This window comes from Xenopus laevis, chromosome 3S, assembly GCF_017654675.1.
Source record: "Xenopus laevis strain J_2021 chromosome 3S, Xenopus_laevis_v10.1, whole genome shotgun sequence".
Taxonomy (NCBI): domain Eukaryota; kingdom Metazoa; phylum Chordata; class Amphibia; order Anura; family Pipidae; genus Xenopus; species Xenopus laevis.
Genome location: NC_054376.1, coordinates 28,896,015 through 28,914,230, shown reverse-complemented (window position 1 = coordinate 28,914,230; position 18,216 = coordinate 28,896,015). Strand labels below are relative to the sequence as shown.

Genomic DNA, 18,216 nt, shown 5'->3' with positions numbered 1-18,216 from the left:
AATTAGGGCCAATTACTATGCGCTATAAATTATTATCTTTGCAGCCACAAACCTCCCCTGTGGCATCTTAATTAACCTGCGCAGAACCAGACGGAAGGAAAAAAACTGCCTGCGTTTTATTTAGTTGACAAAAAATAAATACTGTAGATTGATTATGCCACACTAATAGACCTTACCACTAGAGGTCTATGAAGGAAGGCTCGGTCCAGACAAGCATATTTGCATGTAGACTTATGGATTGAGGCCATATTGCTTTAAATATTGTTATCTTTCATCTATGTAGATAGAGGAATACTACTGTATATATTTATACCCACTGTACATGGAGAAAGTCCCAGCAGATATCTGCATTAGTGATGTGACGGGTTGACCAAAAGTTAATCTGTGTCCGACCCTAACCCACCCACTCCCGAGCCTAACCCACCCACTCCCAATCCTAACCCACCCATTCCCAACCCTAAAACCACCCACCCATTCCCGACCCTAACCCACCCACCCACTCTTGACTCTATCCCACCCAATTCCGACTCTTTTTCTATTTAACAATAAAACAATACCTTGTACTTGATCCCAGCTAAGATATAATTAATCCTTATTGAAAGCAAAACCAGCCTTTTGGGTTTATTTAATGTCTACATGATTTTCTAGTAGACTTAAGGTATGAAGATCCAAATTATGAAAATATCTGTTCTGGATAACAGATGCCATACCTTTATATAATTTTTACTGGCCAGGTAGAAACCCTTACATGGCATTAGGAGAGCTTGTATAAGGAGATGAATGATGAATACAATCACCCACCATTTGAATTCGGCCGAATCCTTCTGCCCGGGCCGAACTGAATCCGAATTCTAATTTGCATATGCAAATTAGGGTTGAAATTGCCCACAACTGTACTGGCAAAGTCGGCAAGATTCCCATGGTGGTCTATGAAAGGTGGTCTATGAAAGGGTATAATCAAACTGCGCCATTGTCCTTAAACCACCACAGCACTTTATCATTTTAAGGGAAAAAAATTAATTCTGTTAGAATATTAATGATGATAAAATTGCTCTATTTAGCTGCACTGCTGCTCTCGGATTTGAAGGCTCTGTTCAATCAGTTCACCACAGGGTGGATTCTTGTTTGATCATTGAAAATGACACCAGGAGAGACATTATAATTCCCAGTTCATTGCACAGCACTCATACTGCACACGCGTCAACTCTCTACATGTCACCAGTGAGATAATTATTCCACTGCACACCTCAATGGTAAAGAGCAGCAAATGGCTCGACAACACCCTGTCTGGATTATTATCTCCCTGGTGACGGAGTCAGTTGACATCTCTTTTGTTCGGAAAGTCATTCCTGTGGCCCTCCAACTCCAAACAATGATTGACTGGGAAGCTTGAACTTGTGGGCTGTCATGAGCATGGTATTCCGACAGGCTGTCTCTGCTGGATTGGCTTTATTAATGCTTATACACAGACATCAGATATACAGTCATCCAAGTTAAAAAAGGTTGTTATATGTGTTATATTATATAGCATTAGAATAAATGCTACCTAGAGCAGGAACAGCACCAACGTAGTTCCCATCTTGTATGTGTCTGAAGATATTTCAATGTTTGAAATAAAGTTGGCCAAACAGCCTCTTCAGGCCCTCCCAGCCTCTTTGACCAATAAGTGTCTGAAAATCGATATTTATCAGGCAGATTTGAAAATTCCACCATACAAGGCCCACATTGGCATGATAATGATGTCTTCTACCCAAGTTCCTGCATAGGCCTCCATTTTTGATGTAATCGTTGCCTGGAGGCCAAACGATTGAGAAAACCAATTTTGCACAAATCAGCCTGCCGAATGAGCAGATCTTTATGTATATGGCCAGCTATACTCTTCAATGCCTGCTTGGTTTGCTTACCTTATATGGCTTTCAGGTTTATGTTCCTAAAAAATCATAACATTGCAGTGCCAGTATTTCCTTAAGTGGTGCAATTTCTTTTACTCATCCATAAGCTCTTGTTGGGTGAGGACAGTTATTGGACTGACATTGGGTCTTACTGAAGTCATGATGGAAACTAATGCTGCAGTTGGTTTAAATGCAAATATCAGTGAACATTGACAAAATAGTAAATTGTTCGGTGGTGTAGTATCTAGCGCCCCCCTAAGCTTGTATCTAGGAAGTTACTTTATTTAAATAGTGCTAGAAAATTGCCGTTATTCTTACCTGCAGGCCAAGTGTTTATTAAATATAGTCTAACCCCCAAAGATTATAGTACTAACTACTCAATACATTGTAAATATATTTATATAATAGATATATAATTTGCAGTCCTCCTGCAGGGCTCATTCTGATCATGTCTCTGATAAATTATCCATCTCTCTTTTTTTTTTATTAATAATTATATTGGTGAGTTAGCATTTTGTGAATTTATTGCCTTTAAAACCGTCTCTTCAAAGAACGATAACATATTGTAGGAAGAGTTGAATAATAGAACATTTCCAGTGCAGATTATATTTATATATATCTAATATATATCTATATATCTATATCTATATATACCGTATATACACACTATATATAATGCTATGTTCTTGCAGCCTTCTCATGCTATTAAAGAACTGATCACTCTTAGCTGTGGACAAAACTAAACTTTCAGATGAAATCCTCAGGTACCTTTCATCTTGTCATTTCCAATAGAAGGATTTATATAGAAGATTGAAAAAGCTCCACTGAAATAAATGAATAGATTCAGAATTATTGGATAAGAACAAAAAATGGAAACTTCTCCATCTTCTTGTAGTTGCCAAGGAACTCTTCTGTCTCTTAACCCGATCTTGGCCGAGAGTCAGTCGGCAATAAATATTCAGTGGTGGGATCAGCAAATGGGGGGGTGATCATTCGGATTGTGTAAAGACTTACGGCAGAATAGAAGGCATGCTCTGGGCTTTGACAGTTTACCCTTTAATGAAGGATGCTTAGAAAATGTAATTAGGGTTGTCACTTGGCTGGTATATAGGACGTGTAGTGGGTAAAAATGATAATTGACAGCCATGTTTTCAAAAAAGCAAAGCAGAACAATGTATAAAAGAAGGCTGCTATTTCCAACAATGGCTCTAATGTGTTGTTTGGTCTTCTCTGTGTATGTGGCAAGCAATAGGACAGGTACCCACTGTTATTTTGTGATTTCTTATTCTTCAGCTATGTAAAAGAAAAAGTGCATCCTTGTAATGAATGATTTCTAAGATAATGATAAGGAATGTCGTGTGGTTGAAAGGTGATACATGGAAACAATGGGAAGTAGAACTATGGAAAGAGGAACAGTCAGTACATCTTGAAGTTCCAGAAAGATAGCCCAGGAGAGGTCTAGGCAAGGTTAAAAGATTAAGGTGGAATTACTCGCAAGAGCATATTATCGCTCATTTACTATGCCCCGAAAGCAAGTTCAGGAGCACAAAAGAATGTAATTTTGTGCACCTTAGAGCTCATTTACTCAGCACTTGTTTCTGGATCATATGTGAACTTCTCAACTCTTGCCTGGTTAAAAATCTAGCTTAGGTGACCCTTCACATAAGCAAGGCAATCCATCCTTAAGGAGGGTCCAGTCCCAGATGTGTGGCAAGGCCACAAAGGCCTGGGCCTAGGGCGAAACATTTGTAGGGGGAGCATGCTGCCCAGCCGCATTTATATTTCCAGCAGGACACCTGGAATGGAGTTAAAGTGGGAGCAACGGACCGAGCGGGGAGTTTTCATTGTGAGCTGGAGTAGGAGGCAGCGTGCGTGTCCATTGGTGGTGCTCGTCGGGGGCAGCGTGCACTTGCACATCGGGGGTAGCATGCGCTCGTCGGGGGTAGGGGGCACAAGAGGCGCCCTGCCTAGGGGCACTTTTCCGGCGCTGCTGAGGCCCACAGAGGTTGCTATGTCAGGGGCACTAACAACCCCTCCCCTGGCTACGGTTGCCACCTCTTCTGGAAAAAAATACCAGCCTTCCTATATTCTTGCCTTTTTTCCTATTAATAACATTGGCATCAAGCATCATTTTTACTGGCCAGGCCGGTAAAATACCGGCCAGGTGGCAACCCTACCCCTGGCCTCCTGCTCCAGCCACCCCTCTCTGCCAGCCCCTACCTCGTGCATACATTTTTGTCTTCACATGATCGGGGCCAGTAGGGGAGGTCAGGGAGCAGTGCTGCATTCATGAGGGGCACTGCATTCGTTCTTCTCATGAATGCAATGTACTCCAGCTCTGGAGCTCTCTAGGTGCAAAATGTGGGAAAGGGTTGAAAATTATAAAAAAAAAAAATGTGTTTGTTGTAGGTGACCCCACCTCAGTTGATGGGCTTTATCGTAAACAGCTCAGCATGTGTAGGTAAAAACAAATCACTGCTCCCCCTAGCAGGATTTTGTGAAGTCCTTTCTCAAGGCTGGCAGAGACTCACATTGACTTCTGAGATCTGTAGTCATTTGGTAGTTGGGGGAAGAGCTATAAGATTTGATTTAGATGGGCCTTGTTTGCCATGGTCTAGTAGTGATTGGCCACTAGTTACCTTATGCTGTCTAGTACAGTTTGTTTTCAAACAAACCATATTGCTGTTCAACCATAGCTAATAAAGTAAGAATACTTTCTGAAGCAGGGGTTGCAAGGAAGATTGCCTCTTGGCCACACCCTAAAAATATTTGTGCTACACCCAAGCTGCCTTTCACTTGAAACAGAAAAAGAAATGTAGTCAATCAGTTTAACTTGTAAGGGGGTAATAAAATGAAAGGGGGGTTATTTCTGGTCTAGTTATCTAAAGCAACCAATCAGCAGGCAGCATTATTTGATTGGTTACTATGGCACTTTTTTTGTGCCTGTTACATTACCCTAGAAGTGCGGCTATACCTTTCCATTCTATTTATATCTGTTCACTGGATCTAGGTTTGATATAATTTTTGTTTTTCCATATAGGTGCAGCTTCAGATTTGTGTAACAATTCATTCTTCCCAGGCTGTTTGACCACAGCCCTCCTTCTCCCATGCCCTGCAGTATTATAAACTGCTTTGTGGATGCATACATACCTTGACATCACAGGAGGTTTAAAAAGTCCCAAGGATAGGGCACTGGGGTGCATTAAACATAGCATGTAGCAAGAGCAACTCCATATTTATGCTTGAGTAATACATAATGGCCTGAGCAAACCCTCATTATTTACCCAAGAAAATAATAAGAAAAAGTATTATGGTGGTTCTACAGGGGAGAGTTTCATTTTGCTGAGTAAGTAGAGAACTCAAAGAACACACCAATTTATTCTCCTGGTTAGATTATGAGTTAGCACAGAAAATTATCCTTAAATTCCTATTTAGAAATATTAAACAGCACCTATTTTCAAAGAGGTCCCCTGCTGAAATAGAGAAAATTACAGTACACAATTATGGCCGACAATTTATTTCCCCCCAGCTGTAGAGGTTTTTTTTGTGCGTGTTTTGTTTTCATCTTTTTCTCTGGCAAACAAATGCTGGAAGCTACTGGGACGTATGTATTATCTACAGACAAAACCGGCCAGACGGCTGGAATCTAAGCACAAAATACAGGCAAAATCCCTCACAGAAGAAGATATTTAGCGCTGGAGAAGAGGTATTAAATCTAAGGTATTTTAATATCCAGAATGTGAAAAGTAACAGTAATAACTTCCTCCCAGAAGAGCTTTTACTGAATCTTCTCCGCTGGCTGGAAATGACCATTGTGCCAGTGCCGTAGACTCTGATAAACAGTTGGCTAATTGATCTCTGTTTACATGGCGACACAGCAAGGATTTGGCAATATTAAAAGGCTAATTTACGTAAGAATGCCACAAGTGAAGCCATGCTAACATGGACGCAAATGTTGCACGTGTGGACACCGTTCATTAAAGATACGTCGGTCCAAATCTTAGTGGCAACTCACAAACACACACACACCGGCTTTTGCGTTCATTTGCTTTAGGTACAATTGTGGCAGGTGCATTCTGGGTTAAAAAAAAAAACAAAACAGGCAGGTAACAGGTGATAAAAGTATTTCTGCTGAGACTAAAGGAAGGTGGATTCAGCATCAGCATAGCAAGACTTTCTATACCATAGGGTAGAGTTTTGCTTTTTGTTTTATTATTACAGAGAAAAAGGAAATCATTTGGATAAAATGCAGTCTATGGGAGATGGCCATTCTGTAATTTGGAGCTTTTATGGTTAACTGGTTTCCAGACACTAAAAGTTAACTCAAAGGTGAACAACTCCTGTAACTAGTGATGGGCGAATTTGGGGCGTTTTGCTTCACTGAAAAATTTGTGAATTTCCCGTGAAATTCTCAAAACGGCGAAAAATACACGAAACGGCACCATCATCCGTTTTTGATGCTGGCGAATTTTCGCAAATTTATTCGTCTCCGACGAATAGCGGGAATTCGCCGCAAATAGGCGCCTGCCGAATAAATTCGCCCCTCACTACCTGTAACATCATTCCATCTGCATGTGTCCCACCTAGCTATACAAATCTATAAAGTCTGGCTCTGAAGGAAAACATAATAATTATGATTAAAATAAAAATCTTCCCCATTCTAGCCATTAAAACATTCCGTTTTTAACTCTGCTGGACTGGGACTGACCAGGTCTGCACAGCGTATACATATTCACAAAATAAATAGACTTTAATGCTGTATAATATTTCTAAACGGGTAATTACATACTTCAATACACGGGATAGTGTACATACAATAAAAAAAGACTGTCCTGATAATGTCCACAATTTATCTTTACAAGGCCATGACGAGGCACAGGAGAGAATTTGCATGGTTAATTAGCAGTCTAATGCACCATTAAAGGTTTTTCTAAATCCCATTCCTCATTTGTTGGTGCACTTTGTGTCATTTACGTAATTTCACATGGACTCTGTGTGCATATTGATTGAATTAATGGACCCTTTGACTCCTGAACACATTCCGTCGGGCTTAAGAGAATGCACGGAGACCAAGGTGCTTTTCTTATGTAACACATAGAGGCACATTTATCAAAGGTCGAATTTCGAAATTCATGTGAGTTTTTAAAAACTCCCCTAAACTCCCAAAAATCCGAAATTTGACCAATTGATATCTATTCAAATCATCTGAGTTTTAAAAATTCAATTTTTTTTAAATAAATAAAAAAACACGAATTTTTAAAACTCGGATGATTTGAATCGACCCAAAAACTCAAATCGAATTTGATTTGAATTTAAAAAAACTCGATTCGGTTTTTTTTTTAAAAAACTCGAATGTCATGAAGGCTGCTACTCCAAATTGATCCCTGGACCTCTCCCATTGACTCAAACAGCAATTCAGCAGGTTTTAGGTGGCGAATAGTCAAATTCAAATTCAGAGTTCGATAAATCTCAAAAATCTAATTCAAATTTTTTCAAAGACTCAGATCGAATTTGAATAACTCCCTAGTCAAATTTTAGAATTTCTAATTTGAAAAAAAAATTTGAATTACTAATTCGAATTTTCAATTCGACCCTTGATAAATCTGCCCTGTAGTGTAGAGGGGTCTCCACTTCTAATATGGACTTCACGCTAGTTCATAGTAAAAATGTTAACGAACACTCCAGCTTTGCAACCTATAATATTCTGTAGGACATATTTAATATGCATAATGCTGTCCAATCTTCTTTGACAATACAAACAAATCCCAAAATTGTGATTGGCTGATCTGGGTTCAGCATTTGGACAGGGTCTTTTTTTATAGTCTAGGACAGTGATCCCCAACCATTGACTCAGGAGCAAGACCAACACCTTAAATATTGATCCCAGTGGTCTCAAACCAGGTGCTTACTTAGTTTTGGTTACATAAAAAACAGGGGTATTGCCAAACAGAGTCTCCTGTAGGCTGCCAGTCCACATAGGGGCTATCAATTAGCCAATCACAACCCTTATTTGGTACCCCCAGGAACTTTTTTTTTGGGGACCTTTGGTCTAGGGCAACAAAAATTGCCCACCTAAACCTCAATGCAGTTCTGGCTACACGTAATTACACCTACTATATTAATTCACGGACTGACAACTATTTTACAGAATGATTGCCATGGTCAACAAATCGGCAGCTTAATGAGTTATCACTTATTGCAAAATGGAAGCAAATGGGTTAGAGCAGTGATCCCCAACCAGTAGCTCGTGAGCAACATGTTGCTCTCCAACCCCTTGGATGTTGCTCTTAGTGTACTCAAAGCAGGTGCTTATTTTTGAATTCCAGGCTTGGAATCGAGTTTTAATTGCATAAAAGTACTAAGTGTACTAAGTATAGTGCCAAGTAGAGCCTCTTGTAGGCTGCCAGTCCACATACGAGCCAATCACAGCCCTTATTTGGCACCCAAGGGACTTTTTCATGCTTGTGTTGCTCCCCAACTCTTTTTACATTTGAATGTGGCTCACGGGTAAAAAAAAGGTTGGGGACCCCTGGGTTAGAGTATGAGAGCAAAAGGGTTACCCTTACAGTTACTGGATTACAGAATGGGAGGGTATAAGTTACTGTTACAGAATGGCCGTTAATAGGTACTGTGTGGCAGTTGCAGAATGGCAGTTACACTGTGACAGTTGCAGAATGGCAGTTAATGGGTTATACTGTGGCAGTTAATGGGTACAGAGCGGCGGTTAAAAGATTATACTTGTAGAATGGCAGTTAATGGGTTACACTGTGGCAATCAGTAGGTTCAGAGCGTCAGTTAAAGTGTTATACTTACACTGTGACAGTTAAAGGGTTATACGATGTGGCTGTTAATGAGATTTGTTACAGACTGGCAGTTTACTGGGTTTTCACTTTGGTTACACTTATGGGGCAAATTCACTAAGTGCCGAAGCGCCGAACGCTAGCATTACTTCGCTAGCGTTTGGCATTTTCGTTACTGCGCAAATTCACTAACGAATGCTGGCGTAAATCCGCTAGTGTTACTTCGCACCCTTACACCTGGCGAATTTTCGCTATGGACGTAACTACGCAAATTCACCAACGCGCGCAGCGTACTGAACGCTACCTTTTACGCTAGACTTCCTTCGCCACCTCAGACCAGGCGAAGCGCAATAGAGTAGATAGGGATTGCTTCAAAAAAAGTCAAAATTTTTTCTAAGTCCCAAAAACCGCTGGCGTGTTTTCTACATTATGGGTGATAGGCTGAAAAAGATCGAAAAAAATTTTGGGGCTCCCCTCCTTCCCCCCTACATTTCCTGACTCATGGCAATTTACCTATACAGTGGGCACATGTGTAGGGCAAAATAAAATTTTTATTTGATGTTTTGAAGGTTTCCCAGGCATTTCTAGTGATTCTACGAATTCCTCCATTGCAATTTGAATTTGGCGCCGTATGCAAATTAACCATCGCTAGCGTAACTTCGCTTCGCTTAGCGAATCAACGCTAGCGCACCTTCGCAACCTTACACTACACCTGAGCGCAACTTCGGATTTTAGTGAATTTGCGAAGCGCTGGCGAAACTACGCCTGGCGATGTGTGGCGAAGTGCGGCGAAGTGCGGCGAAGTTATGCCTGGCGCAACTACGAATCTTAGTGAATTTGCCCCATAGAGTTTAAAGGTACGTAGTGGCAGTTAATGGGTGATACTTATTGGGCAACAGCTACTGAGTGGCAGTTAATGGGTATAGACTGGTAGTTAATGGGTACAGTGTGGCAGTTAAAGGGTTATGCCTACAGAGTGTCAGTTAATGGGCTGCTTTCTCAACGTGAGCCACAAAGATCTCAGGGGAACATTTCACGCCAGGGCTGTAAATAGGACACAAGGTCATTGCTTGAAACTGCAGGGAAGAGAATGTCACCTGCAAGGAAAGAAATGCTGTAACTGTGGGACAGTAAAGGTGGAGAATTGAATGCCCAGGGAGATGGTGATGACCACTGCAGGGATTGTTAATCATGTTTGTACAGCTCAAGGATATACTGTACTGAACACTAGAAATGGAAATCTGTAGCCATAAATACAAGTCTGTAGGCACCGGGCATTGTCCTTTGACCCCCCTCAATATCCCATACGGATCTGTACTGCACCTTCCCTCATCCGCTGAGACTTACAGAGTCCCCCCAGATACTGTATATTGTCTGTTGGGCATAGGGCTTCTACTCAGATGTCTTAATCTTCATATTTCCATACTGATTAGTCCAGTGATGCCTGGCAATGAGACTATTAGTATATTAAATGCAGATTAACTAAGGAATAAATAAGTATAAACCAAAGCATGATGATACAGGTATGGGATTGGTTATCCAGAACCTCGTTATACAGAAAGCTCCGACTTATGCAAAGGAAGTCTCCCATAGACTCCATTTTATTCAAATAATCTAAATTTAAAAAAAAAAAAGTGATTTCCTTTTTCTCTGTTATAATAAAACAGTCGCTTGTACTTGATCTAAACGAATAGATGTTTGATCCTTATTGGAAACAAGAACAGCCTATTGGGTTTATTTAAGGTTTACATGATTTTCTAGTAGACTTAAGGTATAAAGATCCAAATTACGGAAGGCACATTATCAGGAAAAACCCAGATCTCGAGCATTCTGGATAACAGGTCCCATGCCTGTACATACAGTAGAACTCCACAGACAAGATAACCTATACCATTCTAACCAATGAATGGCAGGTGCATAGAACTCATCTCTGTACTAATATGTTCCATATAGTCTCCCATCTCTCCGGTTTTTATCCTAAAGAAGGAGCTTATTACAGTGTGACTCCCACCTGCTTCACAGGACACATATTTAGGAAGATTAAATAGACAGTGGTGGACTTTACATTTTCCTCCTGTCGCAATAAATTGAGCTCAGACTTCCACAGCCAGGCAGGGATATATGTCAGACAGTGTGTGGGATAAGACAGGTGAAATATGCTCTACTGTACTCCCAAATACGCCATTGCCTCTCTGTTTAATTAACCACTTTGTAGCTGACACGTTTTTTTCCCGGTGTCCCGTCGACACTGCACCCTAGTTAAAGGGGTTGTTAGGAAAGGGCCTGAATGGAAAGACAAGTCATACAAAGTGGCAATAACAATAAAACTGTAGCTTTACAGAGTATTTGAGGTTTTTTTTTTTGGATGGGGTCAGTCACCCCCATTTGAAAGCTGACAGAATCAGAAGAAGAAGGAGGCAAAGATAAGAAAACGATAAAAATAAATAATGAAGACCAATTGAAAAGTTGCTTAGAACTGCCCATTCTATAACATACCAAAAGTCAACGTAAAGGTGAACCACCCCTTTAAATCCATGCATTGTCATAAATGCTCCCTTTTTTCTGCATTTTGCACCCTGCCCTGCACTTATTTACTAAACTCCAAATGCAGAAATCACCAAAAAATTCTTGATTTTTTTTTTTTATAAAATCTGACTTTTAAAAAAAATCACCAATTTTTCAGAATTTATTAAACCCCGAGGATGGAAAAGTCAGAATCAGAAAATCCGGCATCTCAGACCTGTTGAGGTTGCATGTAAGTCAATGGGAGAAGTCCCAATGAATTTTTTAATGTGCGCTGAGTTTTGTGCAATACCCTGAAGTTTTTGGAATTAGCCTGGCAAAAAACATGAGAAATCTTGAGTTTTCGGGTGAAAAATCCGGAAAAAACGTGAAAATCAGATAAAAAAAAACGCAAAAAAAAATCGTGAAAATCCAAATTTTCACCATTCTTTTGCATTTTTTCCTCACAAACGAAATTTTCGGGAAAGTGTATTAATAAATAAACCAAAAAAACCCGTGAGTTTTTTTCAGAAAATATTGAGATAAATTCGGACTTTGATAAGTAACCCCCATAGTAAATGGCCCCTTACCCCTGGAAATCAAGGAAAATTAAAGCATAATCCATTCACCCTTGTTAATAACATACAAACTCTGATCATTAGAAGAATAGGCAGAACTCACTGTCAGTTGCAGCTCAGCCTAATCGCTTCCCGTTGAACTGTCATTTGCATTTCTATAAAAGCTTAAATATAGTTATATACCGGGAAGACGGGATGTGACATGACGGCCAGGTTCCGGGGTGACTGTTAATGCAGTTCCTTTGTTCACTAACAGTTTTATTAAAGATTTTCAATGTAAAGTTTTAATTTTAACTCTTGCGCCGGACTCCATGGAAACAAATTTTCCAGTCCTGCACTTTAACCCTATGCACCCTTCTGCTTGATACAAGGTTCAATAAAGCGGAGTTTGGCTAAACCTTTGCACAGGCGCTGGGTCTGGATGAACGAATCAAAGCAGAACCCCCCTATCCTGTTTAACTGAAGATAAATAGCTGTTGACTTTGTTGCACAATGATACATAACGCATCTTACTGAATTTAATGTGCCGAAAAATGATTTCTGCAAATTGCCACCCTGGAATGGAAGTGGTTGATGCCGAGTTCATCCAATTCCCCTGCTTAGAGCAGCCGCGCATTTTGCAATTTCTTTTCTCCAGTGAGAGGGCACTTTGTGTCCTGCCGGGTGACAGTTAGGCTGGGAGAGAGGCCATGTTGAAAGGGGCAGCAGGTTATTGGAGATACTGGCAGCTGGCGCATAATAAAAGCTGATGAAGATGATAATAATGACTTTAAATGGTGAGTGAGATTTTATAGGGACATCTGTAACATTAACACTTTCACTCGCACACAAGTTGTAGTTAAATAACACAGAAAGCCCCTTTGAAGAAATATTGCGGAAGGCCTGCCATGCAGGGGCGTAACTATAGAGGAATCAGACCCTGAAGCTGCAGGGGGGCCCAGGAGGTATAGGGGCCCCATGAGGCCTTCATTCATATACAATTTCAATAAGTACTCGTAAAACCTCTTGACATTTTGGGGGCCTAAAAAATAATTTGCTGTGGGGTCCAGTACCAGGGATCATTTACTTGGCCATGTAAATCCATGCACAGACCCCCGCGGTATTTGGAGATTTCAAAGCATGCCCGCAAGACACGGTTGATTAGATTAATGAATGAGATACTGTCTGCTTCTCAAATTAGACATTCGCCCCATTAAGTCTGCATGTGATTATGTCAACAGAGCCTTAGGCTCCTGCTGCAGTTTTGGACTGTAAGATCAGCTTTAATTAGCCCATTTGCTGCCAGCACATTCTATATCACTATAGAGTCATTTGGGTTTTACCTTGTAAGATGCCATTGTTTTCAACTTTGTTTTTAACTGTGTCTTGCATTATGCGAGCAACAAGAACAGCATTCAACCAACCTAAGGATTTCACATTAGATGAGGTTCTAAGGCCTATAGCGTTTCTCCGGGTGCCTATTGTTGGAAAAATACCCTACGCCACCTTTAACTCATATGAATTGTGTATAGCTAATAGTCTATTTTTTTGACGCCGATGACCGTTTTTGACACTGACGCCCATGTTTCCCGCCGGCGTCCATTTTTTTGGACGCCGGCGACAATTTTTTTTGAATTGTGCGAATTCGCGCCAGGCGAATAAATTCGCTCTTCACTAATAGCTAAGTGTTTTCTGGCTAAAACCCACTTGTGAGAGCTCACAAGGGGTTTCCATTCAGGTTACAGACAGGAGACATGAGGGGGGTGAATACTACAGGGGCCATAAGTATTACGCAAGAGACTAAAAGGAGAACTAAATCCTAAAAATGCCATATTTTATATACGGAACTTATTGCACCAACCTAAAGTTTCAGTTTCTCAATAGCAGCAATGATCCAGGACTTCAAACTTGTCACAGGGGGTCACCATCTTGGAAAGTGTCTGTGACACTCACATGCTCAGTGGGCTCTGAGCAGCTGTTGAGAAGCTAAGCTTAGGGGTCGTCACTAATTATCCAGCAGAAACTGAGGTTGGTCTGTAATATAAGCTGATGCTACAGGGCTGATTATTACATTCTGATTGCACTGGTTTCTGAGCTGCCATGTAGTAATTATCTGTATTAATTACTAATCAGCCTTATATTGTGACATCTATAGTCTATGTGTACTGTATATAGTAAGTTGGTCCATAAGCTCAGTAAGTGACAGCAGCACAGAGCATGTGCAGTGAATCAGCAGAAAAGAAAATGGGGAGCTACTGGGGCATCTTTGGAGACACAGATCTTTACTGTTAAAGGGCTGTGGTTACATTGGGCTGGTATAAAACATAATGTACAACATTTCTAGCCTACTTCTTTAGTTAGGCTTTAGTTAAGGACATAGTGGATTAGCCAAATGCCTCTTTCTATTTAGCTGGTCAGGGGCCCCAGGAACTGTATTTGCTCTTTGTTTTTGCTTGTTTGTGGTTCCAGTAAAGTGCATATCTGACCCACAACTGCCTTGTACTATTGAGGTTAGGCCTGAGCACTATTTGTGTCTATGTATGGACATCAGTCACTTCTATCAACAATTAGGTGACTTGGGATACTGGGAAATGTAGTTTACAACAACTGGAAGTGATTGACCCTGACCTAGATCTTCTCTTGCACTTGATGAACTGCAATCAGTAGCTCATAAACAGATGCATATCAGCAAAGGTTATAGCAGTCATTATGGAGCTGGCTCCTGGTAGCTCTCGGTGCTGTCAGTGAGGCTTCAGAGAGAGAGATAGACAATGTCAAAGAACTACATTAGAATTGACTCTACTGCATTTATAAAAAGCCATGTCCATTGTCCCACATGCACCTCTTCGGTGAATCTTATGCACACATTGGTATCCTTCTTGTAAACTGGGTTGTCAGGGTTCCTACCTCTATAGCTAGGCCTCCTCCATGGTCCTGCCTATATTCAAGGTCAGCCCTCCTCCATGCACCTTTCTCAATCCTCTGCAGCTTCAGACTGGGCTGGCGGGACACTGGGAAAAAACCCCAGACTAGCTAGACAGCCAGTGCTCCTGACTTCCCTCCCCGGATCACACAGGAAGGCGCGATATGTGAAGCAGGTACGCGCTGGCGAAGGGGGGAGTGGCAGGCCCCCACCCTCGTGGGCCCCACTGGTCCAGACCCGCTAGACAGCCGACGCTTCTGACCTTCCCTCCCCAGATCTCAGCAGGTACGTGCCGGCAGGGGGGGGGAGGGTGGTACAGAGGGAGCTCAGTGACGGGGGCCCTGCTACTGCAAGGGGCAGCTGAGGGGTTAGGGTTAGGGTAAGAAAAGGGAGGATCATTGACAGTGGATGAAGGAAGAAGCATGGAGGAAGCCTAACCGCAAAGGTTAACTCCTGAGCCATGACTAATGATTCAGATTACATGGTGGGAGCAGAATGAATGACAATGTGCTTATAAGGTTCACAAACTGATAAGTTGGACTTGAAATAGTGAAAGGCACATGTGGGACAATGTTATTGCTGAAGGATAACTTAAATAGTATCACATGGCAAAAAAGTTTTATATTCTTATCACTTATTCTAATTTCTTTCTCTTTCAGCATCCCCACAGAGCTGAGCATTATTTAATTCTCTATTCCTTTCTTCTCCTTGCAGGTCCCACGGCACATCAAGACTGTACCATACTACACCTATGACCAGCCCATGGTTGGGTATTGCCAGACACACAAGTCACTGCTTGTAAATAAGGGCTACGATGGAATGGCTCTAGATCAGAGAGAGACCACCAACCTAGAGCTCAGCAGAGACCAGAGCTACATCTCAACTATAGCTCGCTCCGCTGCACCCACCATATACATTGAGAGGATACCAAACCAATAATGGACACCGGATGTGTTCATGGATGGGAGAGGAATGGGACACTCACAGAATAATGGACAGGATTGCCCCTGTAGCTAATAAGTGCTCTCGGCATAAACCAGGACTCAAAATGGAGAGCACTGCTTGGATCTTCTCCTGAAGGAACACAATGTCTTAAACACTGGATATTTGGGAACAGCTGGTAAAAGGGGTCTTGGCTTTAAATGATAATCTCATCCCCCTAAAAAATAACTAACAATATTGATACAAGGGATTTCTAAAACTAATTTTGGATCCCCTCCAGCTGCATAAAAGAGAGGAAGACATCTGCCTGTATATTTGATTTTTCTATTCTACACGTTGCATGGTTCCAATACAGATGAACCAAAGGGAGAGACTGTGGGGTTTAGGGTAGGGAATGCTACTTGTTTCATGTTGAATAACCCAGTGGGTCTCTTTGAACAGTGCTTCTTTCTTGTTTTCCTGTTTTCTGGGTTTTATTTTCTATCCTGTGTCCAGCTGCAGGTTCCAGCACTGAGAGAAAGGCCTTTCCTGGCGGCCAAAGCCATACAATGTTGGGTTACAACTTGCAAGATCTGCAGAAAGGGCCACGTATCTCCCCACCCAGACTGACCTTTCCCAGAAATATTAAGATCTCTATTCCCACATCAGCTCAATTGGATTTTATTGACCCTTTCTGAACAAAAAAATAATTTGGTTTTGGTTTTAATTTTTTTTTAATTCTCTTATGATCAGTTATAGCTTTTGTGTAGTTTTTATCAATAAAAAAAAGGATGGAAAATATGGGTGATATAAAATGTCAGAGTTTGATTTCCGAGGTGAAAGATCTGCTGTCATTATATCAGTTAGCAAAGACTTCCAGTTAACATGAATGGGAATCACATTGCCTATGGCACACAATATGAATATTGCAAAAGAGCAAAGACATCAAGATTCTCTTGTAGTTTCCAGGTCAATATATCTTACAGCAGCATAATATTAAGTCATGCCGGGCCCCACTGCAAAAAAACTTTGGAGACGTCCAGCAAACTGCAGCTCCAGCCAGCACCTCATTCATCCCCTGCCTGCCCAGTCAAGTCCCCCACTCCCCTGGCCACTCACATTGGAAAAGGTAAGAGAACACCTAGGGAAGAGGGATTTTCCACTATATGCCAATACAGGTATGCGACCTGTTATCCAGAATGCCGGGGACCTGGGGCTTTGCAGATAACATCTTTCCATAATATGGATCTTCATAGCTTGTCTACTAGAAAATAACGTAAGTATTAAATAAACCCAAAAAGATGGTTTTGCTTCCAATAAGGATTAATTATATCTTAGTTGGGATCAAGTACAAGATACTGTTTTGTTATTACAAAGAAAAAGGAAATTGTTTTTAAAAATTTGGATTATTTCATTATAATGGAGTCTATGGGAGACAGCCTTTTCGTAATTCGGAGCTTTCTGGATAACTGGTTTCTGCATAACGGATCCATAGCTGTATAAGACCTGTAACATAAAGCACTAGCTATAGCTATCTGTGAGTAGACAATAATAAATAGACCCTAACTGTCAGATTGACTATAAGATTGCCAGTGCGACACTGACATTTGCTTCCTAAAGTTGTACACATCAATAAAATGCTGGTACTGCTGCTTCCAGATTTTCCCTGAGAAAATAGTGTAGGTGCTGCTTCATTTCATCAGCAGAAGACACCTAAATGCAGTGGTGGAACTACCCGAGGAGTGGGGGGGGTGTAACTGCACCCGGGCTCGAAACCCCTGGGGGTTAATAGTGATGGGCGAATAAATTCGGCTGGCTCAAATTGACGACACATTACCGTGTGTCGGCGCCAGTGAATAAATTAGCGATATTCCCGTGAAAATTCAGCATCAAAAAATTTAGGACACGTCGTTCGCGTCAAAATCGACACGCGTGAACATTATTCGGACGCCCATTAAGTTTAACGCTGATGTCAAAATTGACGCAAGCAACTTTTCTCAGGCATGTCCAAAATTGACGCGGGTGCCAAGTTTCACAAATTTTTGGAGAATTTCTTAAAAAATGTTCCCGTTTCGCTTCAACGTAAAAATATATGAATTTGCCGCAAAATTCACAAATTTTTCTGCGAAGCGAAACAGGAGAAATTCGCCCATCACTACTCACGGGCAGTTCGCACGCATGCGAATTTTACGCAGGGATCGAGTCAGGGGGGGCAGTTGCTAAGCATGCACCCGGGCCTGGAGATGGGTAATTACGTTACTGCCAAAAAAGCAACTATTACCTAGCAATCCACCTTTCGCCTCCAGTAGTTGCAGAACTGTAACTGCTAGTAAACCAATTACTCTTTAGCAGACTGGAGACGTTGGGAGTTGTAACTGAACCTTTATCATTCCCTAGGTATCCATGGACTCTCTAATTATAAATGCATTACAGTAATAATAGCAATATTAATAAGGGGAAAAAGGATGAAATTATCTTTAAATGCAAAAATGTTCCTGCTGTTTTTATTGTGGTGTTTATTCTATTGCAGCAGCTAACGCCGAACCATAAAGTGCCTGCTGGTTAGTAACAGGTACAGAAAACCATGGGCTCTCAGAAATAGATGGGCTCATTATGGGAAT

The 18,216-nt window shown here is 41.2% G+C and overlaps 1 protein-coding gene across 2 annotated transcripts in view; it reads left to right on the top strand.

Annotated features, from left to right (window-relative positions):
* The window catches only part of LOC108712291 (leucine-rich repeat transmembrane neuronal protein 4), a 387,768-nt gene extending 371,372 nt beyond the window's left edge, over window positions 1-16,396 (top strand). Inside the window, exon 3 of one of the 2 annotated variants that reach the window (XM_041588149.1) lies at window positions 15,389-16,396. In XM_041588149.1, the coding sequence (XP_041444083.1) occupies window positions 15,389-15,613 (225 nt within the window). In that variant the 3' untranslated portion in view covers window positions 15,614-16,396. The remainder of the gene's footprint in view (window positions 1-15,388) is intronic. The other variant, XM_041588150.1, reaches the window with a different exon arrangement.
* The last annotated feature ends 1,820 nt before the right edge of the window (window positions 16,397-18,216 follow it).